The sequence below is a fragment of the Corvus moneduloides genome, chromosome Z, assembly GCF_009650955.1.
Source record: "Corvus moneduloides isolate bCorMon1 chromosome Z, bCorMon1.pri, whole genome shotgun sequence".
Taxonomy (NCBI): Eukaryota; Metazoa; Chordata; class Aves; order Passeriformes; family Corvidae; genus Corvus; species Corvus moneduloides.
This window is the reverse complement of record NC_045511.1, coordinates 64,755,268-64,779,447: the sequence shown is the minus strand read 5'-3', so window position 1 is coordinate 64,779,447 and position 24,180 is coordinate 64,755,268. Positions and strand designations below refer to the sequence as shown.

The following is a 24,180-nucleotide window of genomic DNA, read 5'->3' as shown; positions in this document are numbered from 1 at the left end:
ATTATATCAATGTATCCATACAACATATACATGCTCTTTAAAGGATGATACGACTCTAAATTCTGTTTGACTGTGTTTTTAAAACATAAAGATTTATTTTGCTCAGAGACACATTAGCTCTACACAGAATTAGACCCTGGAGATACTAAAATGCTTACCTTTATCCATATTTCCAGGGGACACAGCATTTAAATCACCAAACTGCAAAATAAACAATAAGAGAAATGGACACAGTCTTAAGCAAATGTGATCTTAGAATATCTATGATGTAGGAAATCTGTCCCCCACTGGTTTGACAGCTGCATTCATTCAAATGAATAATCTTAGCTGCAGCCACATCCATAGCAGAGCAATTTCCCATTCCATTTCAGTCTTGTGCTTATTAAGACAATTATCACTAAGTAAACCCTCAAAAATTAGAATGGAGAAGAACAACCTTTTTTAAAGATTGCTTCATCAGGGCCTTTGTTGTTTGAAGTGAGCTATTTCTGAGTTTTATAAAGCCATAAATTATAATTGATATTCATTCTGAACTGCCAATATTTTAACAAAAAGCTCTTTTTAAAATTTCCCAGGCACCATTTTAATTGTGCTGGAACAAAAATGAAGGTGTGCCGCAGTGTTGCTAATCTACCTGTAAGGTAGATGAAAGGCACTGCTGAGAAAGGGTTTATAACCTGATAACTGATTTACATCAAAATCCAGACCTTTTAAAAGAAGTTGCGTGTAAGTTAGAAACCTTCTTCCCTTTCCTTTCTCCATTTCTCTTGTGTGAAATTTGGAAGAGTAAAATGCCACCAACGGATATCAAATGAAAGGAGCACATTGTTTAGACAGATACATTTCTAACCATAAATGATGGTACCAGTCTTTTCCAGAAGAATTTTGCCAATACCTATGTCCAAGGGTGGAAGAAGAGGAAGGGAGAAGTATGAGAATGCTTTTCTCAGCTGCAACCAGTTTATACTGTCTTACAGTGCTTGTTGCACTGTAATCTTCCTCATTTTATTTCAGTCACAGCCATTGAATACACAGAAACATAAGAAAACACACATTTAATGCATCTAACTTCTATTCTGCTCCTCACCTCCAAATGTTTTGCAATACTTACTTCCTCATAGTATTTCCATCTTCAGTCTTGTAAACTTTTTAGAAAACCCTATGCTACATTTATGTCTAAGATATAAAGTCTGCAGAGACAAGAAGAATGTAGTACCTATACTTGTATAATACTTTCTGCAAATGTAAGGCAAGAAATACAACAGCATGTATACTGATGGTGGGCCTTTCTACTAAGTAGAAATACTATTTAATTTTTCTGAAACATGTCATGACACATGATATAGAATAATTTGACAAAGAAAGCTGAGACATTTTCCAATTTCTCTTGAAAGTGTATTATCTCTTTATAATATTTAATAAATCTATCAATATATCTTGTGGGAAGAATGACAACCGATGCCAAATCAACTAGCAAAATTACCTGCAATTTATAGGTAACACAGAACATGATAGAGTGACTCACAAGTGTAAAAATGCAACAAATCTATCCTATTAACAATTTAGCATATTTTCAAATATATCCATTTTCCAGCAACTTTGAAGCATAATTCTTTGGGAACAATTCATGCTTTCCTTACTGTGTCACTCAAAATTAAAGGTCAGATGAACTACTGAAGAGGGATAAGAAAGACTTTGCTTTGTAGATGCCGTAGCTGAGTATAAAATTATTGTTATGAATTAAGACTCTAGATCTGCTTTTTAAACCAATAGTCTTTGAAACAGTTGTATGAAAATCAAATGTGTTGCAAACCTCTATGTATGTCTGCACTGGTATGTGAACAGTACTGTACAAGCCAAAATTCTGCACGTAAACCAGCCTTCTAATGTCAAAGAGGGTATACATTTTGTGTGGGAATTATGTGTGCAAATGCATGTAAATGGATCCACACAAGCAACATTTTCCTATTACTATGCTCTTTTATTTACACATATAATATTCAGGTCTCAAAGAGTGGAAAATGGTTGTAGGTTGATCAACATTTTTCAAACTATGCACATGAATCTGTGTGCAGATTTGTAAAAGAGTAAGTTATTTTAGAAATAATTGATTTTAAGAATTCAGTGTGATTTTAGTACTCTGACAATGAACCAGTGAATCAAGTTTGAAACCACTGTATATATTTGTAACTCAGTCTACTGTTATACTGCAGAACATCCTACCATTCTACGTACATGCTTAAAAAACACTTTTTCCAAATCATCACTAAATCTATCAATCTAGTCTCTTACCTCTCCCATAACTGCAATAGGTGTCTCTCCTGTTGCCTGAGCAACACGATGCTCTACTAAGTAAAACATGTATTCATCGTAAAGCAAGCGGATCAGATGAAAAGAGCCAAAGCTAGCAGCACTGCGCAAGGTTAAATCCCGAATCACCATTGAGCTATTCAAAAATAAAAAATATATATATGTTTATGTATTATATGTCACAGCCATTTTAACATTTATCCGTGTAGACAGACATTTCACTTCAAAACCAATATTCTCAAAAGCAACAGTGTCCACAAACGTCTGATTTATGGTGTCTTTGGAAAGGGATGACCGGAAAGGGCAATCATTTGCTTCTCTCCTTTCTCTGAAGGTACTGTTGGACACCACATAAGAAATAACCAGACTTGTTTGGTTTTGGTTTTGACCTATGCATAACTACCAATAATTGAGCAAGTGTAAAACTTGAAAGAAACTTTGTTGAAAACATAAACAACTAAAATGGTAAGAAAACTATTTGGTTCTTTAAGAAACTATTCCTTAAATGGTGTCTGTTGTGTCAATCTTTCCAGGACAAAGCTTTTAATTGCCAGAATTTAAATAGTTTTGAAACTTAAAATTCAGAAACGATAGAATTGTGTGTTCATATTATATCAACAAATTCTGGCATCTTTAGCAAGCAGTTGCTACAGTCAGGTTCAAAGAACAAGGTTTACTCTGATAACTGTTTCAATAAGCAGCTAACATGGAATGCTTGTCTTAATGTTCTTTCCATATATTAAAAACAGCTTTTGTCTTTCTTATCTCATAAACATTGATGCCACAATGTTTTAGTAAGTAATGCTAAAAATAGTGGTTTAATAATTGCATAGTTATTTAACCAAAAAAAATCATAGTATGTTTCTAACTCTGGACAAAATGACACCTGCATTCATTTTCAGATGCTTTTTAAAGCAATAAACAAGGGTCATTTAGGTCCCTGTTCATTTGCCGATAGCCCTGAGTTCAAGGTTAATAGCAGAGGTACTCTGGAAAAAACCCGTATTTTTCATGATGTACCAAGCCACTGTTTGATATTAGATTTGCCAACTTCAGTACAATGCACAGTTCAGCAAATAATAGAAGAGTTAGAATGTTTTAAAGTCTATTAAATACTACCTGTAGAAAGACCATTTTAACAGAAATTGCCGTGCTGCTTTAGGAAAGCTGGGTCTTCCTTCATACGGTTTCAATGCTTGCATCATTACATTATCAAGCCAGGCAGCCCACTGCTCCAGAGTGCTCTGCTGTTGAAGAGTCATCTTGAAATCTGTTTCTAGTCTCTGAACCATGTTGTCATCACACTGGCACACCCAGGAAGCCTGCTCCTGTTATAGCACATGGCAGATCTTGAATTGACAATACATAAGCCAAAGCACAGAATGTAGTTGTATCTCAAAGATTAGGCTGTTCAATGGATGAAAGAGACTGGACCCACTTACTAGACAGACTACAAAGTAGTTGTTATTTACAGCTATTGTAGTTTTGTTGAAAGCAAATAGGTGGGGAAAGCATAGCATAAAAGAACAGACATCAAATAAAGGAATTAGAACAAGCAATGTAAGCAACAAAAGTTTGTTGTAGTTTCCTACATTCATTTGTGAAAAAAGGCTTCCACTTTCGTCATTTTTCTACTGAAATACTTATAACTTGTCATTTTTTTCTGGGATGTCAGGCAGGGCAAGCAGGAAGAGTCAAATGCAGGGGACTAAAGTAATAAAACAAGTAGCGAGAAATCAAGTGCAACATTCCTTTTGCTCTGAAGAAGTTAAGCTTAAAGACAAATCCTGTTATATCATCTTATAAAAGAAGCTTTGTACACAAACAAGGATTGTTGTTTGCTGATTCTAGGCAGTAATAGATGACACATTACATAAACATAAGCTGCACACAAGTGGAGAAACACAGTATGCATACAATAATCAGCAATTTAGTCAGTGTTACCAAGTTTAAATAAAGCTAACTGTTCAATTCAGAAAATGAGAAAAAAATGACAGCTCACTAACTGCAAGCCATTTCCATTTAAACTCTAGCTGTCATGTGCCAAGTTAACACCTCATTCACAGACTCTGTATCCATGTCAACATATTACTGTACTTAATATATTGTATCTTTGGTCCAGAACTCTTGACTAGATTTCTGTTAAGAGTATTAACATGTATATTAAAACACTCGTTCACAAAGAAGACAAACACGGAACTACCAAGAATCTGAAACCTTTGACTTTGCTGGCCAAAAGGACAGCAGTATTTTTCCTCAGACAAGCAGAAACATATAGAGAAATTATTCTTAGTAAAAACATAATTTATGCTCTATAGGTTCTAATCATACTAATCTAATCCATTATTCAGGAGATCTTGTAAATTTTAGCACAGGCACTTAGATAAAACATACTCGTGTATGGGGTTTTAAATAATGGAGACAGTCTCTACTGAAAATGCTGGCATTTAATAACTTTAAGAGACATTCAGAAGATATGCTACTGAGATCTAATCCTAAAATATCGTTTTTGCTATTAGTAAGACACGATTCATGGTACCCATTCTAAGAAAGTATTTGCTCTACATTTGCACAGAACTTGGAAGAATACGTGCACTTCAAGAGAGTAAATGGAATCAGGTAATGGTTCTGAGCTCTTATTTTCCTAAAGCAATGTCACTTTTGGACTGAATCACTACATATATGAATGAGTGAAATATTAGCACTTTACTTTCTTCATAGAATGACACCTAACAATAATGTTCAAAATCACAGAGGAAATAACACTTAAAAACCTCTGCTATTCAAAACTAAATTTTACCTGAACATTGGCAAAATCAACACGGTTGAGATCATTGAGCATCTGGTTGATTTGAGAAGTATTTTGAAGCACAGCACGAGCTGCTTGAGCCAGGTGATTAAGAGATGTGTATCTTCGCAGAGTCTGGGCAAAGGCACTTACAGCGGCAACCTATGAAGAAATTTAGTATTTTTAAATATTGCACTCTATAGATTAACTCCACAGATTGAGTATTTACTTTCATTTTAACAGTTTATATTAATGAGTCCTCATATTTGAATTATACCATGTTGCAGATCAAATAATGTTATTTCCTCTCCCACTATCTGAAGCTTGATGCTAAACATGAAATTCAGCATTAAAGTGAAAATGCTGCTTCTTTTAGATGCTACTGCCCACTTGGTTTGCCACTTGCAAGAATAATACTTCAATAGTTTCATCTACCTTGGTTTGTATCATCCTCTGTGGAATATTGTTCATGGCATTTGAAAGCCAACCTTCAAGGCTTTTTGCAAAATTGCGAATGGCTTGGGTCAAGGCACCTATAGATTGGAGAATAAAAAGAGAATGAAAAGAAAGGAGTGCACCTGTTTTGAAACGTTTTGCATCCTCAGAACTCTTGTACTCAACTTTCAGGCCTGCTGCATTTACTTACTAGACAAATTTAGTCTGGGTTCAAAATGCCTCACTGAGATAAAGATTACACAAAAATTATTTTAGTTTTGGTTTAATAAGCATTTCTGACTTCTTCACCAGACAATCTTCCAAAGAAGTTTGTGACTTAGCAGTATTGTTTTGGGCACTCCTATAGGAGAACAACACTAAATTTCCATCACAAACTTCCACTTTCCATTTTACCTAAGCACCTCTTTTAAAAAGCAAAAGTCTGGGGAAAAATCCACTTATAGGAACACTGCAGTTTCCTCAAGTAAGTCCATAGTAATCTTAAACCATGTCATAGTGCTGCTTAAATCAGTTTTAAAGAACAAATTCCATTCACATGCAGTGCTTAAGGATGTCATCAATAAGCAAGATATAGGAGTGTTTCACTGACAGAAAGTGAAATTATTCAAATGACTGTGAAATCTGTGTGCATTTTGTTTCTTTTCTATACCATCCACAGAAATGCTGAGTGGCTAACAGAGACTTAGAGAGACACTGAAGAAGTTCCTACAGTATTCTGCATTACTAAATACAGAAGTTTTAATTTTTCAAAAGAGGAAGACAGAAAGTATTGTCCCAAGGAACTGTACCTGGAAAAAATAAAATCATGTGTTCTGAGTGATAAAAACCCAGCTTTCCCACACCTAACCCTTGCACATTGACATAACAATGCAACAGTGCAACACTCAAACTGCTGCAAAAAGTAGGAGACAAAAAGAAAAAACTACAGGTTTCTGAAGACTACCAGAGAATGAATGCAACTACAAAAGTGAAGAGGAAAAAACCTAAGGAAATAATACCTTTTTTTAAATAATACCTTTTTAAAATAAAGCTTTCTACCAGAAATGTAAATTTACTAAAAAAGAAATTGTATTCTTTGTGATATCTTTTTCACATGTCTTCAAACTTGCAGTCATAAGCAGTAGAACCCATACTGGCAATTTATATAACTCACCATGCATATGGATGCTTAGCTGACCACAATTTGATCTTACAAAGTATCTGTGTTAGCTCAGCCCTGTTATCTTTTTTTTTTTTTTTTGTCCTTTAGGGTTTACACATGAAGAACAAGCTTTTTTCCTCAACCCTGTCAATCCTCTAGCTCACTTGTGCTGCTTTGTAAATTATTTCTGTGCACTTACTAATTGACTATGTATTCACTCATCTTTTCTTACCTACAGGACAAGATGGAAGCAATAATGTAAATACTGTATGAATGGTACTTAGACATTTAAGAAAAATATTACTGCTTTTTCACCTCTAATGTTCTCATTATTCTTTTTTACCCAAGTATATATATTACAAAATTATTTGCATCACTGTAATGCTGATCTCCTTTAAAAATAAATATAGAAAAGCAGCTCAGGCCTTTCAAGAAAGACCTTTAACTAGTAAGAAAAGGGAACAAATAAAAGGAATTCTAAGTTCTGAGGAAATAAAATAGCTAAAGTAGCTAATCAGGCATCACTATTGTATAGAACAACCATGAATTTCTAATGAGCTTTGGAGTTACATTAAATACAGATTTTTTCTCATATCCTTAAGTACACATCTAGCCACTACCAAAACCTTACGTACCTACATCCTTGAACTGTTAAGTTCATCTGAACCCTTTCAAAGGATCTTTGCATGATAAGCATGGTGCAAAGTAAATGGCCTAAATCATTAAGTGTTACTACTCATACACTACATAATGTGGCAATGGCAGTTAGTGAAAGTTTGATTTGAATAAGCACCTAAAAAGCTTGACTTCTGAACCAAAACCCCTCTGACTTGTACAAAACTGAGCTTTACAGCCTTTCCAGTACTCTAATTTTTTGCCTGTCTGGAATTGTATAATATGGTGTGGAAGTGTATTTTGCATAAATTCTCCACCCATCATGGAAACTAACTCAACACCAAATTTGTTACTGTCCATTCTGCCCCTTGTGAAGATGTAAGATGCCCATTCTAAAACATAATAGCTCTGGTCTATTGTCAAAGACACTACATAATGATGGGCTTTATTCCTGACTTCAATGGACAGCATTTTGCTTTTCTTAGGAAAAGGAATTTTGTTGTTTTATACACAGCAATTCTTCACTCATTCTGTGGGTGCTAAACATTTCAGCTGACAAATTTAATACAGAGGTTAAAAATAAAACCATTTTTTCCTCAACAGTCTTTTTTTTCTACTCCAGTAGTATGTATCAACAATATGACTTGTCTAAAAGAAAAAACACTGAAGATCTAGACAAAAAAACCCCAACTTGAAAAAATTATGCTTTCTTCAAGCCCCTTTCAAATTAGTATTTTTCCCTATTTTGAGCAGCAGCTGCTGCTCTCTTCCTATTTACTCAAGAAAAAAAATCATAAACATGCCTTTAATGAAGCATTTACAGTCCCAGCTCCTCTACAGAGTCCAAACTTCCCTACAAATTGCTATTTTCCTACAGAGGATGATGAATTTGTCTGCTTCACCCAGCTGCATTTTTGTTATATTCAACCTTTAGCCATTATCTCAGTCTCTTGTAATGACTGGAGATGCTTTTATTCAAAAGCAGGAGTTAAAAAAATCACAAGATTTTAACCATTTAACAGTGAAGAAGAAACCTGGATGGCCCATCATTAAAGGAAAGCTGCTAAAAAAGGCCATTTAGTTAGCTGGTTCTAAAGGATAAAGTAAGAAAATACGTTAGCTGTCTTCCAAAGGTAGCTCAGTGAGTGCAATTCTGAGCAGAAAACCACTGGACTGTTCACAAAAAGGAGGCAGAAGTCTCTTAGGATGAATTTGTCCTGGGATTAGATGACGTGTTTGAATCCAACAGTCTGATGACCATCCCCAAAACAGGAATGTCAAACACAGTAGGTATCAATTATTCAAATACGATTGGTAATTCTAGAAAGAAAGAAATAGTGTGAAAAGGACATGTTGCCTCTAATTATTGATATTAATTGATTTTGCCCCATTTCTTGAAATCTTGTATTGGCAATGCCCAATGCATCTCATGAAGCAAGGCAGGAAGACACCATGAGCTGTATAGCTGTCATCTGAACACTCCTCTAGAGACTACCAGGCTTTGCAGGAAAAGCAACTGAAAAGGAGAGGTGCAGGTTTGATGAAAAACTGTGTCTGCACTACTTTTCTATTCAGAAATTAACTTGCTTTTGCAATTGAGAGTTTTCATTCAGCCTATTAAATGTTATAATTAAATTTGTGGGGGTTTTTATCACTGCCTAATTTTTTGTGAAACGCTATATTACTCTAAAATCCTACCTAATGGTATTGTCACGAGAGAAGTAAAACATTAAATATAAACCAATGCAAAATAATTTACACAAGTAATAGCTGTCAATAATTACATGCATTTGAGAAAACATTTTTCCTTTATTTTCACATATAGATGCCCAAATGATGTCAATTGCTAACAAGCACTTACTCGTTCCTTAAAAAAAAAGGTAAAACACACTTTGTAAATGGCAAACCTTCAGATTTTGTACATTTCCAGTTTCAATTTTTTTTTTTTTTTTGCATTATACATAATTTGCTAAAACCTGATTTTATTCCACTGGCAAGCAAGAAGTCAATAAAACTTTTCTGCAAGGCACTACCACCAAATATTCTTATGAAGTGCTTATTACTGCTGGAGTCACCATAGCAGAAGAGGTGTTCACAGCATGACAATATAGCTTTGTTATCTGCAAAACTACTTTTTGGATTAATATTTTTAAAAATATTTTTAAACTTTCTAAAGTGAATACTGGTTTTTTTTTCATGGGAAGGAGATAATATGTAGGAGGTATGAGGTTTTTAGTGGGTTGCTAACATGATTTCTTTATTATATTTAGGACAGTGTATGTGAGACAATAAATACTTCATGAAGGAGTTCAACTTTCTTCACATAAATTTGTTTTCTACCAAAGATAGCCATAAAAATACACTGCTAGAGCAATGACAGATTCTAGTAAAATTAAATTTGAAAAGAAATCTCTGCTCCTGGTTATGGTGGCATGACTGGACAATTACCCACTCTTTCATGTAGGATGTATGACAGAAAAAACAGTAGATTGGAATAATAAATTGGACTAGGAATTCTTCACTGCCTTAACAGTCATTAGAATTTATTTCAGCAGTCAGGAACAAAGGACCAACACTTCAAACATGGAATCACAAAGACCATATTTCTTTTTCAGACTAATCAAAGATTAATATGTGATGTTTAAACAGAAAACTACTGAATTTAGTGGAAGGATTGACTGATACTAGTGCACAGGGCCACAGGACTTCTTTCCATCAGGTACCCTAGAGCCAGGGTAAGGGGCAAACATTTTTACCTGAAGATATAACAGATATAGAGAAAGAAGAAATTTTAATATGACACTGTATCTTAAAAACTAGATCTTCCAACCTTTAGAGTTCAAAGCGTATGTCAATTCCCAGCACAACTCCTTACACAACAAAACTGAGGATAAATTATACACAGTTACTTGTGTAACTTTAAAACTTTTTTCTTAAGCTGTCCTGTGAGGCACAAGTACACCTCCACCATATACATGCTTGCAGAAAAATCGTTACAAATGTTTCAGGTGTTCAACTTACTAGGAATAGGTCTAAGGACGTCAGGAATGAGAATCTCCACCAAAGCCTGGTACATCACGTGGTCACAGTTACACATCCATTTCAGAATTGACTCATTCTTGCACAGAGTAATCAGCTTTGCTTTAGGAAGTCGACTTTCTATTTCACTCAGATTGCTGGTGTTAAAAAAACCCGTAGCAAATTAATAAACAATAATGCATTTATGGCACCTGGGGGCATGGTTTAGCAGTTAACATGGCAGTGGTAGGTTAACAGTTGAATTTAACTTTTCTGACCTAAAGTTTCTATGATTCCATGATTTACAGCAGGTAAAAACATGCAATGGGTGTTAAAATGTATTTTTTTATACAGGCATCATAGATGTCTCAGCTCTACCCAATACAACTTATTTACACATTGTCTCACACAGAAATGGATTTAAGAAATATCTCCATAATTCTCCTACAGCTCATAAGTAGTGCAGACATATGAATGATCCTTTTGGCTTAAAAGAAGTGGATAAAATATTGGTAAGTGTCACCTTCACTGTATTTGTCCATGCAAAATACCCCAACGGATGACACAACTGTTTTTAGACTGCTCTTTGGCATAAACCCAGGCTATACAAAACTGCCAGACAACATAAATTTAACTTGGAAAATAATCATAGGAGAAAAAATTATTACTGTTAAGTTAAAACTAATATAATTTTTTTTATTTCACATTCGAATTATCATGAGACACATTAAGCAAAGAGAAACATTTACTGACCTTGGTTCATTAACAGGAGTGCCATCAGGTGGAGCAGAAGGAGAATAGCGCCAGAAAGTTTGCCACAATTTTTCTATCAGGCTGAATTGAAGATTAACAACAACATCCAGTATTGCCTGAAAAAATTAAACATGAGATCATATTGTCTTTTACCCAGCTTCCCTCCACTCCCAACTCCAATTAGATCTATAGCTTTTTTCCTTCATCATGTAGTGGAACCAAGGCAAACTGTAAATTCTCAAGTTATAAATGGTATCTGTTTTAATACCTTTGATATCCATAAATTTTCCAGCACCATAAACTGTTGTGCACAGAGACTTGCATAAGGCTTGCATGGAAGCCTCCAGGAACTAGTATGGCCTATGTAAACATATCAGAGGAATTTAAGCATAGAAAATATTTACTGATACTGCAAATAAAAGAGTAAACCTGACATTTTACTCATTTTCATAATTCCTTATAAGTTGGAACCACCTTCAAAAATAATTTTAAAAGACATATTGTTCAGTATCAAATGTGGTTTAAATGTCTCAATATCTCTTTGATATGAGAAAAAAGTTACTGCTTTTAATGTAAAAGAAAATAAAATTATAATCTAACCTGATTTACATTTCCTGTTGACTAAACCAAGTATCTGCATGCACTATCTAAAGTCTAACATTCTGAAAAACATACATGTGACATTTCATTCTCAGTATCTATTACATATTATTCTTTTCCCCTCTAAAGGGGATCCTCCAGAAAACCCTTTCTGCTATCCTTTTCAATGAAATAAGTAAATATCCTGGGGCAAAGTCACATACCACAATCATGGCTGCAATATATTTGGCACTATTCTCTTGTACTGGCCTTCACTAAAAGTCATGAACTTTCAAAAATAAATGTTTTTTAGGAAATACCTCACAGTGCTCTCGATAAAGACTCTGTAGTGATTTGATGTCCTCAAAGGTAGTACCATCTGGCAGAGAAGATATTTCAACTTCTCCAAACTCTGGCAGTACTCGAGATGCATCTGTTGTCATGACAACATAATGAAAGAGGTGCCAGTTACAGTATGGTTAAGAAAAAAATTTAAGGATTATACGAAGAAATTAATTCTCAACGGTCATAATATTCAAAGAGGAATGTATTTCATACCTGTTGTATGCCAAAATAGTAAATAAATTATTACTTTTAATAAAAATAAGTACAAAATTATACTTGAATAGAATAAAATGCTATCATGTACATACTACACCTATACAGAGAAGCTAACACACACTTTTTCAGACTATTACAGGGTGCAAGGAACTATCTAAGTCAGCGCAGGAGAGACTAATCCCTGAATAATTTTTTTGTTGTTCAGCTGAAGAGTTTCTATGCTGCCAGGTGTGATGGGGCTTAATAAACTCATTATATGTTTTTATTTGACATTTACTAGACTTTCAAGTAGAGCCAATGTGTGCTTTTACTATTTGTCACAAATGTTTCTGTGAGATCTGATTAAGATAAAAATGCTGGATGGAAACATACCTGGAAAAGAAGATTCAAAACATTTTAATGCTACCCTTATGCTACAAACGGTTTTAGTAACAGCAAAATTAGGCCAAAGGATTTGGTGGTTGAAAATCCCAACCAAATCAACCTACACTAATAGCACACTCTATCAGCACAGCCAAGGACTCTTTTTACATAAACAATTAACTAAATTACAGTTTGTTTCCATGACTGGAATACATGCTTAACTGGACCAACAAATCCACAATTTGGATATTTTGAAACATGACCTTTGGGATTTCAGTTGAAACTCTTTGTCTCTTTCCACTTACAACACTAGAACACCCTTTCAAAACAGCCCAGGGAGTGGCTAACCTGCCTAGTAGTGCAATGCCATCCTCCTACCCTGGCTTTTATGAAATAAAAATCACTGTAATGCACATGAAGGAAACAACTTTCATGGTAGGAATTTCAATATGCACACTTAATATAATTATGAAAAGCAAATTCATTTATGTAATATGAAGTATATCTCACCCTATTTTTCCTTTTATACTTACATGATGCATATTAAATATTACATAAAGCTCACATGTAATTTAAGTGCCTTTCTGTTCTTTTGTGAGTAAGGATTTTAAAGAGGGCACGATAACTTCAGAAGAAACTATTGCACTTGTGTGGCTTGATATTCAGAGTGATAACAAAGTTCCTCTTATTTATATAGCAGTATAAAACCTGCTTTCATACCTAGAAACTGTTGATGGTGTTGACTTTGGGCAATTACGGTTTGTTCAACAGATGTGCCTGTCTGTTGACCACTTCCTGTGAAGCCATCTGCAACTCCATCCACTTTCTGCATAGGCTTATACCTGCAAAAATATCAAGTACAAAATTATCCTTTCTGTTTACTTCTTCATAAATGGAACACAGAGTTTGGTTTTTCCATCTCAAAATAAAATTTTCAGGACAAGTGACAAAAGAATCTAGTGATTCTTACTTATTTTTGTAAATAACAGAAGAAACAACCACTAAGGAAAGCTAGGGTATTAACAATGCATTACAGAATTCACAAAGGTGGTATTCCAGCAGCACTCCCAAATTTCTGGTAGAATTTAGCTTAGTAACAGCATAATATAAAACCACCAAATTTATACCAAAAAGAATCAAATATATCCCTTTCCAAACAGCTTGACATAATTTTGTAATACAAAGATAATGTTTCATTACTTTAAGAAGAAACAACATTACTGTTTGAGGATAATGAAGACTTCAAAACAAGCACTTTGGGATACTGAAGTTACGCAAATAAAAAAGGTTCCCAAATTAAGAAAAGGAAAGAAGAAAAATGATGTGTGGCACACATTCTGTCTACAGCCTTTGCTGAGGAGGACTAGAAGTGTTTATCCAATTAGATGTGTCTAATAGAGATGGGAGAATTGGTATAACTACCAAGAAAAAAGTATATTGACTGCAATTTACCACTAATTTAAAAGACAAAAGAACCACTAGAAATATTAATAAGCTGACAAAAGAGCAACATTACCATCATTCTGAAAATTACAATATTCAGTCTTTTAGTTCTTTCTTAATCATGCTAGAACTTTCGAATACACTTGGATAACAATGATAAGAACACATACAGACACATATGAAACACTGAAGTTAAATACTAAGCCTCCTACAGCACAGTATTTTTCATGTAACAGCTACCTATTGAGCATAATGATACCTTGCAGTTCCCACCCCTCATCAACACCTTCACAGATTCTCACAGCAGAGCTTAGGATTGGTGTGAATTCAGCCTGAACAGGTGCATGCTGGTGCAGGTACATGTGTGCAAGTGCAAAACATGGGGCACAGGAGAAGTGGGCACTAACTGCACATGGTGCTGTATTGTGTGATTTTGTTCTGATATAATCAATTCTTAACTGACATGAAGTTAAGAAAATGACACCAAATGTACTTAGGTAAGGAAAACAAGGGAACTATATAAGACATATGGTGTTACTAACTAAAATAATAAAGCAAATAATACAAAAAGAAATGTCCACTCCTAACAGTTATATAATGAAATTCTAAAATCACTTTGTCATTGTGAATCAAGAAGATAAGAGATGTGACAATGTTTAGCTGACTGGCACCATTTTTCCAGAAATAATTCTAGTTAGACCATTGTGGCATATGTTTTGGTGCATGTAGGAACCCAGAGTGTCGAGATTATTTCTCTGCCTGTTCTTAAGGGTTTTTACCCCCCTGGACACCACTGTTTTAGCTTTAAACCTTGGAAAAAATTACCAACAGTCAGACAACAGCTAGAAAATACAGTGGTGTGAATTAGGTTATAGACTACTATGTAAGATTGCCACAGGGTGCAAAATTTAGAGGTTTTACGCTTCTCTTTATAGTGTATAGATAAGAGTAAAAAAATATCAAAATGGAGAATTGTTGTTGTTCTCTAAACCTTCTTCTCCTTCTTCTACCACTCCATATTTTGCAGTAAAAGTAGTTTGGATCGATTGGATAGAAAATTCTGCAGTTCCTAGTCATGTTACTGAATAATTGGTAAGAAAGTAAAAATAATGTGCATTTTTAGTAACTATTGGTTAAAATGTCTCTGAAAGGCTGTGTAAATCTTGATAAGCAGTCCTTCTCGCTCTCACTCCTGCTTTTCCTCCCTCCATGCTGTACCTGGGTCATGCTAGTGGCTCAAGTTTCTCTGATAAGACTTAATAAACAACTATCTAGAAGCATTGAAACTACAGAAGACATCTCGTTTTATCTTTTAAGCGCCTTGCAAGGACTCTCAGCAAATCCTCTCCCAACAGGAGAGACTCGATTCATGGCACGCTAAAGTGTCAGGTGCACATATGTAATTTTCAGTTCAAGTGAATGAAACCTCTAAGTGAATGAGATTGAGCTTGCTGGGAGATTTTGTAAATATCTATCTCCTTACTATATAATCCTGCCATGATTTTCGTAACAAGAATTTTCTACACGACGTATTATGAGACATCTCATGCTCCTGTATTATGCTCAGCAAAAGATAGTTAAGAACATGTATCTTGGCATGAACTTCCATTTACTGCTGTAACTAATCTGTACTGTCTGGAAATGACAGTAGAATAATTTCAGATCAAAGTGATCTTTGCATTCGAAGTTAAAGTTTGAAGTTGTGTTTTCCATATCTCAGTTGTGTCCAAGGAGACAAAATATGCTTGGTACACTATACCAAACTGTTCATTTGACTGAACTTTTTTGGAGAGGAATAATTGCTCTAAAGGTGACTTGCTTGATATGCTGCTCTTCTAATCTATCAGTGCCATGAAATTATGCATCTAATGTATTTTACTTTAAGGTAATATGGGAGGCTAGCGACACCACTCAAATAAAAATTAATTTCAAAGAAATTTACTCATTTCCATCTTTTTCACCTAAAATTTTCTGTTTAACATAGTTTTTAATATGCATATTCAGACATTCTTTCACCACCAGTACAGTCCCGTGCCACTGCTTTCAACTACTTCTGAGCTTTCACAGGTTTGTCAGGAATAACAGATACTAAGGGAACATACTTACACGTACTTAGAGGCAAACCATTGTGTTCACATTAATTCTTCACAGGGAGATGAAATAAGTATCAAGCAACTTAATAGTACGTTCTCTGATAAGAAGTGTGTACATGAAACAATACAGCAATGAAAAGAAATAGGAATATTTGAAATTAAAGCTCTTAATTTCAATTTTAGCTGCTTTTATTCAGCTTGTGAGACAAGAATTCAATATAGTTAAGAGTCTGTTCATATTACAGGTAATTCTATTATTATTTATTTTTTGCAAATTTCTAGGTAAATATTCTTCCACATTGTACCTAATGTCATTGACATCAACTGCACATATCCAGCACATTTTATTTTCACAGCAGAAAAGCTGAACTAGAATTTCAACTTGTCCATATAAGGAAAAGTAAGACTTGATGAACTAGAACTATTAGCACGTAGTTATGTTTCACACTTTACCTCTGTTTCTGCTGCATGGGCTGTTGTCTCATGGCCATATATTGCATGTCCTCTTGTAGTCGATTAAGAGGAGAATCTGGCTTGACACGAATCCCATAGTAATGATATTTGGAGTTCCCCCTTTATGAAAAAGCAAGAATTAAAAGAGCAGTAACACTAGTTTTACATATTTACATTACATTTACTTTACAATTTACATTGACTGGAAAATAATACACCCAAATCAGGTCTGGCTCTCCCATCATACTGGTTTTACATGAGTGTCATTTTACTACCTTTGAGAAATTAATTCACTCTCTTAAACAAATACTATCAGCATATTAACTTGCACTTCACTTGAGTAAGAAAAATAAAATGGAAATAAATACAACTTATCTAGTTATAGGCAAACAGCATTATTAGTGATTTCCAAATGGCAAGCTATAATTTATTTGTAATGATAAAAATCTGAAGTATAGTTACCAACACATCAACACATAAACTGTCAAAAGCAGAAGAAATAAAACCATAATATAATTTTGAAAAAATATAAAACTGTTCAACATGACGAAATAGAACTGACAGAAAAACACTGTAATATTTAAATGCAGGTCTTATGTATTATTTTGCCTAGCAGACAAGTTTCTTATGCATAATTATTACCTTTATTTTTTTATTATAATTCAGGATTTCAATTGCACAAACCTAGTTCCCAGTCTTCTAGTCCGTAGTCCCATGAAGATTGACCGTATGAGTTTTCCAAAGGAGGCAGCATTGACTGGATCCAACTTGTGCTCCTGACAATGTCGCAAGTAATGGTTGTAAAGGGTACTTCTTGGAAGGCTCACTCCTTCTGCAGTTTCATAGTTGTCTAAAAGCCACTGAAGCTATATCACATACAAAACAGAAAAAAAACCCTGTTATATACTTTATTAAAAATATTGTAGCCATACAGCATTAACATCTGACAGTTGGAACCACTCCTCAGGTCTATTGAAAAATTACATCCTTCCTCAGAGAGTCTTTAAACGTTAGTTATACAAAAATGCTTTAGTATCTTCAGAATTACCAGGAAATAGCAAAACTCATTGAACTTGTGACCTCAGGAAAGTGTCCTTTTCATAAAATATTTTTGATTCAGTATCACACATCAGTACGTGATAAAGGTATCTAAGCTTTGGAGACAAATTGTTAGTATCACAAAGAAATAAAGTAATTATGAATGTAATACACATAAATTGCAGAAAACAAACTCCTTGGACAAAATAGTTAATGCGTTTGTAAACCTGGAATATTACACTGTTTCTCTTTGCCTGTTATTAAAAAAACATTAAGATACACATAAGAAAAAAGCTACTGCGTAACATTGGAAAATAACTGGTACATCTATAAATCATTACGGATACAAACCCTTTCAGCTGTAGCCTGCTTGCCTTTGACTTCCAGAAGGAACAGAATGAGTTTCTTGGAAAAATAGTAACCCTTTCATGTAATGTGGTAGATAATTAAAAACATGCAAGAAGAGGCTTTATGTAACATCACTGGATGTTCTAAGTAGAGCACACTCATGAAACACCTCTACCTGTTGCTAATATCCAGAAAAAGTAAAAGGGACAATTTAGTAGTCCTAAATTTAATATCACAGGAAAATGACAAAATAGATCAAAACTAATATAGTCTGAGAATACATTAAAATTTGGTTGGTTTAGTTTTTTTTATAAGTCAACATTTTCCTTATTTTTCTCAGTACTTGTCATGGAACCCTAGAATTTTCTAAGCTCTAGAAAAATACAGATGAAAGATGAAAATGCTTCCAAGACATAACATTTTTAGCTTCTTTTGCAGGTAATTTTGCATTTCAAATAAACAAAATGAAAAAGTACAGTTAATCATCACTTATCATATCATTATTTTATATGTACTAACATTCACAAGTGCTTCCAAACTGAGCATCTGTCGTTTTGAAATAAAGCTGAAGAAAAGGTATAATTGCAAACATTTGATTTTTATGTGAATGTATTAAACTAATTTCACTAGTGACCTGACCTAAGCCTGTCTTGGCTTACAAACAGAGGTAATTATAATTTTCAACGGCTGCAATCTATCCATATTGAAAATCTGTTATTACATCTGTATTTTTACTAATACATTTATATAACATTTGTCATATATTATTATATCTAGAATTGAATCACAACAATACAGAATGTGAAGTACTTCTGCTTTCACCAAAAGGAAAAACTCTGTCAATCCCAAAAGACTGACAAACAAAAAATAATTATTTTGTAATTAAGTTCTGTATGTAGCATTAAAGATATTTTCCTCCAGATGGTTTCTAATCTATTATTAATCACTTCAAGTGCACTTCATTAATTACATGAATTTCTAACAGATGTTATTTCAAACATAACTTGCATTATTCAACACACAAAAAAACCAAATCAAAAGTTAAGTGCAATATAAGAATTTTTGCTCTTGGAAGGAGTTACTTAGTAGCAAGGGCTTGAAATCCTTACTTGATAGATTATAGCCTGGAAGAAAAAGTGCAGTTAATTCATGATTTTAAGAGAAAATTGAATGCAAACATTTTTGTAAGCAACTTTTTAAAGAACCCAAACATTTTTCTACCAAGCTGAAATACAACTCTAAAACTATTCAGGTTTGAGTCCTGGCTTATAAATTTGTAGTACTGACCATAATGTATTGGTAAGACGGGGAAAGGCATGAAATATTTACAGAGCCAGATCTGTTAAATTGAGTGTGACTTCAATTAAGCTGCAAAGTTTATAAAGCAGTCAACTATCAATTAATTAAGTTGATCTCATGCAGAAATACATCAAGAAACAAAAGAAAACAGAGGAGAAATTACAAACTCTTTAAAATGAGAACGCATGTATTTAGGAAAAAAAAAATCCTACAAAACCTCACTGAGGTATCAAAGGGTGAAAATTTAAATCCCAAAATAAAATTTTCCCACAAATTAATTTATCATCTGCAAAGTGTATGCTAACTAAAAACACAATTTCGAATTCTATTTTAAAATCCACTATTATTTTAATAAAGGCCAAACCAAATCATTAGAAGGCAAAGTCAAGAAAAGTAAAGAGACAAAGACTACATCCACACCTGAACTTCCTCCATACTGTCCTTGAGTTTAAAGACAATAAGCATTGCTTTAAAAACAGGCAAAACATCCAGTAGGCTTGATCTATGTTTTAAATTTCTTTCGAAATGACCAAAACTAGGAAAGATTTATTGCCACAAAAATTTGTACAAGGCTTGTCAAAGGTCAAAGATATATCTCTATCACAATACTTTTCACAAAGTATTCACAGTCAAGAAAGAAATACTGTAAGCCTTAACAGCTGGAAAGACTGTGATCTTCTGTGCAAATCTCGTTATTAGGAAGACACTGTGAATAGTGCCTAGAACAAGGAACGAGTGAAACACAGTTTACCAAGGCACTCCAGCTTATCTTGTAATCTTTCTTGGTTTTATACCAAGACTATGGACTTCCTAAGAGGTTTAAGCAGAAACTTCTAGTGTTCTAAGTCTTTCCACAGATTTCTAAAGCCAAAAAAAGTTACAGTCTGTTAAAAATTACATTTAAACAATGATTTTGATATTATCGGTCTAATACTATCTATTATTATTTAAATGATAGTTTTGATACTGTCTTATCTTCAAAGTAATTATTTTGTAAACACACAAGGTGGAATCTAAATGTCCTCCTGTATATAATTTTCTGTAACTTTTTATATTACAGCTTTCCTCTTCCAATTTCAGATCTTTTTAAGAAAAAAAAAGCTTGCCTAAATTCTCCACAAAACACTTTTCATTTTAACTTTGACAAAACCAAACCCTACAGGAAAAAAAATCCAAAATCCAAACCCAAATCTTCTAAAGCATACACTTTTAATTTGCTTTCCAAAGGACAATCTCTACCATCATATTCTACATTCAGACTGCAAACTAAACTTCAATTTCTTCTGTAAAGCAATAAAGGAATTTGAATTTATATCGTAAGTAAAGCTGAGAAGGAAAAAAAAAAGTAAGATGAATACAAACCAATCAACATGGCAAAAATACAAAATGCAAAACCATAAATATCAACAGAAAAAAAACATTTCAGAAAAGACTAACAACTTGCAAAGTAATAATATTACCTATATAATAAGTTTAAAATTATCTTGGGCTTTTTCCCTTATTTTAAAGTTACATATAGTGAACTTATCACTATATTTGGAGATCATGTTTTTGCTGAAATATCTTTTTAGCTTTGTTTATGAAAAGTTCTTAACTGTAAGACTTGCAGGGTAAGAACAAAGTAAACGGCAGATGCATAAGACATTTCTGTGCACTTCAAATTAAGACAATACTTTCAATTTCTACCAGGCCATTGTAAGGATCCTTAGGATTCTTAAATAAGTAATTTCAAAATAAACACTCTAGTCAGAAAAAATGAAGAAACATCTAGGAATAACCTAAGTATATTATCTAGGTGTGCTCTTTGTTTCTTCTCCTCCTCTTCACACGCCCCAGAATGAGTAAATGGTACACACTTCTTATGATGTAGACAACTTTGTTTAAAATGTCAAAAGCCAGCTAATTTAGAATTAATTGAACCTTAGCTTGACATTTACACTGTAACCCGCAAAACAGTCAAATGTGTTAACTTGTTCTAACACAGGTGTAGAGCATAGGAAACAGGGAACACTCTGCAATATACCATAAAGACATTTAATCTGACAAAATAAAGCCATGGGAGGTGTAGTAGAAGATTACAAGCAACTAAGATGGGAAGATTAAGAGCAAAAAGTAATAATAAAATAAAACAAACATTTAGAGGCAGGCTAAGCATGCAGAACAAGCAAGAGAGAGTGTATGTGAAGAAGAGACAACTTACATGGCTGTTGAGAAGAGAGCTTCTGTGAGTGGACAGACCATCAGACTTTTGCAGTGTCTCAATCGCCATTTCAATCTGATAATAGATGTCATTAAAAAAAGGACTCAAGATGGGATAGTAAAAAAGCCTGATCAGAGAAGTTTTGACAGATTCCTTATAGATCAACAGAAATGCCTGCTTTATTCCTGGCTAGGGCATATATTTTATTAAAAGGCCTCATTCTAGAGTCCCAGTGAACACAAGCCTCCTCAATGAGGTCAGAAAGTCATTTTGCTTGTATGTATACTGCAGGATCACAGCCTCAAAGTTCATTTTACCTTCCAAGATGCTCAGAATGAGCTCAAAGGAGTAGAATTACTGGTGAGCTGCATTGAAATAAAAATAACCCAGACTGAACAAAAATATAATCACTAAAGTAAAAAAAAAGTTAAATAAAAAAATCCCTACATGATTTTGAGAAAGGCCTCCATATGTTTTCCCTTCAACTAGATCAGGAAGAGACATGCAGAGCTTGCAATAAGAATTGAATTAGAAACAAAACTTTAACTATCTGAAATCACAGATTCAAGTCCCAAACCAAAGTAACTCAATAGGTTTTTACACCATTAGCTTCACTGGCAATAGGTTTTACACCACTATTAGTTTCACTGGGACAGGACATCAACCCTTACTGCTGCCAGCACCCTTTGAAGATCCCCAGCTGTCAAAGTAAATGGAAAGTCAGGAGTTACACAGACTGCAGGATCCAGCCTTTGGAAAAGCAGATTTGTTCACAATAATTTTGCTTTTAAAAAGGAAAAGAAAACACAGTATTACTAAAATACAAAGTAGAATTTTTTCAAATGCAAAGGTATGATTACTCTCACATCCATTTTCTTTCTTTTATTTTTTAATAACAATGGATATTTTGATTTTGATCAGTTTGGTAACAACAATATTAAAGAAAAAACCTAAGTGTAATTTATCTCGGGGGCCAGAAGAGCAAAAACCAACAATGAAAATGACAGAGACAATGGAATGCACAGTAAGAAAAGGCACACAATTATTAGCTACAATGAATGGCCAAAATGAAAGCAATGGAAACCACCACTTACACTTTTTAAAAACACTTGTAATTATCTCTGTAAACATTTTTAATGAGCCCTCTCTATCCTACTTCAAATATCACAGTACTAATCATAATTTTAGTGACATAATTTATCAATTTTGGCTGAATTTACTCTCTGTATAATAGAAACTGAAAATTACTACAGCTGATATTTGAATTTACCTGTAAAATTAGTTTCTCCTTTTTTTCCAGGGCAATTGACAAGTATTTTAATGTATCTGCTGTGAGGAGTAATTTCTTTTAACTGTGTAATATTAGCTTTTCAAGTCTTTAAAAAAAGGTAAATTATTAACTATACACAATTCTTACGTAAGGAAACATTCTTGCTTGGCAATAATGTTTTTCTTTTAACAGCGTGACTTCTTCACCAACTTGCTTCAGTGGCAAATACTATGAGGTCAAAGTATTCAGTCACACAGCAAATTTTAAAAGCATGCTGCAAGATAAAAACTACAAGCTGAAAAGATCATCATATGGTCAGTTTACTATATATTGTTGCCAGAGAGTTTCTCTTCCTAACAAAATGCTACAATCAAACAATGAAGACTGTACCAACATTTAAATCCTATATCTGACTGTTACGTCACATGTACCACAGTGTTTTATCCACAGCAGTACTGTACACTGGGGTTACACCGCCTTCTGTTCATTCCCACTACTGCCCTACTTTCATTTTGTTGCTGCAACTTGTGGCCTTCTTTGTTCAGAGAACCAATATGTTAAAAAGAAGTCATTTCACTTAAAAAGAAAAGTGGCATTACAGATGATGCTCATTCCTCACTGCCATATTGATTCCATGACTTTTGGTGCTAACTGTTGGGCTTTTTGTCATTTGGGGTTTTTTTGTTGCTGGAGTTTCTTTTAGTAGATTTCATCAGTATGACCACTGAAGGCAAAAATCTGTATTCACTTTTACTGCATAACACAAGCCAAGCGACATTGGTTACCACTAAAACATGTTATTTATCACACTCAAAAATGGGATCTATATTTAAAATGAGTCTCCACCATATTCTACTAGGACAAGCTTAAAGAGAAATGGCTTTCACTACTAATTATTTTCTTCACCATTTTCAGACTTCATTTTGATAAAATGAACTTTCACCTTTATCTGACAGATGTCTCTACAATGCCAGAAACCCTCTTTGCATGTAGGTTATAAAATTACTTCTTAATTATTTCTAAGCATAAAATACGATTGATTTGAAGACAGATTTTCTAGACACGAAATGATTCACTTGCCCTTTCTGAAAACTTATGGCTACTTCTTGTTTCACTCTATTGGTACCCTGCAGGGCTCAATTCTAGGGCCAGTTGTGTTTGTATTTTTACCAACGATCTGCATATAGGAGTTGAATTCACCATTAGTAAGTTCACTGATAATATCAAACTGGGAGATGCCGTTGACTCTCTTGAGGGACAAGGGTCCTTGCAGAGAGAGGGATCTGGATACAGTGGAGCACTGGGCCATCACCAGTGACATGCAAATGACAAGTCAAAAAGCCAGATTCTGCACCTGGGATAGAGAAATGCCAGACACGAGGCTAAACTGGGAGAGGGGCAGCTCTGGGGCTGCAGAGAGGGCTCTGGGGGTGCTGGCTGGCAGCAGGCTCC

General features: G+C 34.1%; 1 protein-coding gene across 4 annotated transcripts in view; it reads right to left on the bottom strand.

The window, feature by feature from the left end:
• Nucleotides 1–24,180, bottom strand: part of RFX3 (regulatory factor X3) — a 114,453-nt gene that overhangs the window by 7,592 nt on the left and 82,681 nt on the right. For 3 of the 4 annotated variants that reach the window (XM_032095698.1, XM_032095700.1, XM_032095699.1), the window contains exons 5-16: nucleotides 21,459–21,533; nucleotides 17,258–17,439; nucleotides 16,574–16,693; nucleotides 13,305–13,426; nucleotides 11,981–12,093; nucleotides 11,082–11,197; nucleotides 10,332–10,486; nucleotides 5,534–5,631; nucleotides 5,111–5,260; nucleotides 3,430–3,638; nucleotides 2,293–2,446; nucleotides 159–201 (exon numbers count right to left, since the gene is read on the bottom strand). In XM_032095698.1, coding sequence (XP_031951589.1) covers nucleotides 159–201; nucleotides 2,293–2,446; nucleotides 3,430–3,638; nucleotides 5,111–5,260; nucleotides 5,534–5,631; nucleotides 10,332–10,486; nucleotides 11,082–11,197; nucleotides 11,981–12,093; nucleotides 13,305–13,426; nucleotides 16,574–16,693; nucleotides 17,258–17,439; nucleotides 21,459–21,533 — 1,537 coding nt within the window. The remainder of the gene's footprint in view (nucleotides 1–158; nucleotides 202–2,292; nucleotides 2,447–3,429; nucleotides 3,639–5,110; nucleotides 5,261–5,533; nucleotides 5,632–10,331; nucleotides 10,487–11,081; nucleotides 11,198–11,980; nucleotides 12,094–13,304; nucleotides 13,427–16,573; nucleotides 16,694–17,257; nucleotides 17,440–21,458; nucleotides 21,534–24,180) is intronic. The other variant, XM_032095701.1, reaches the window with a different exon arrangement.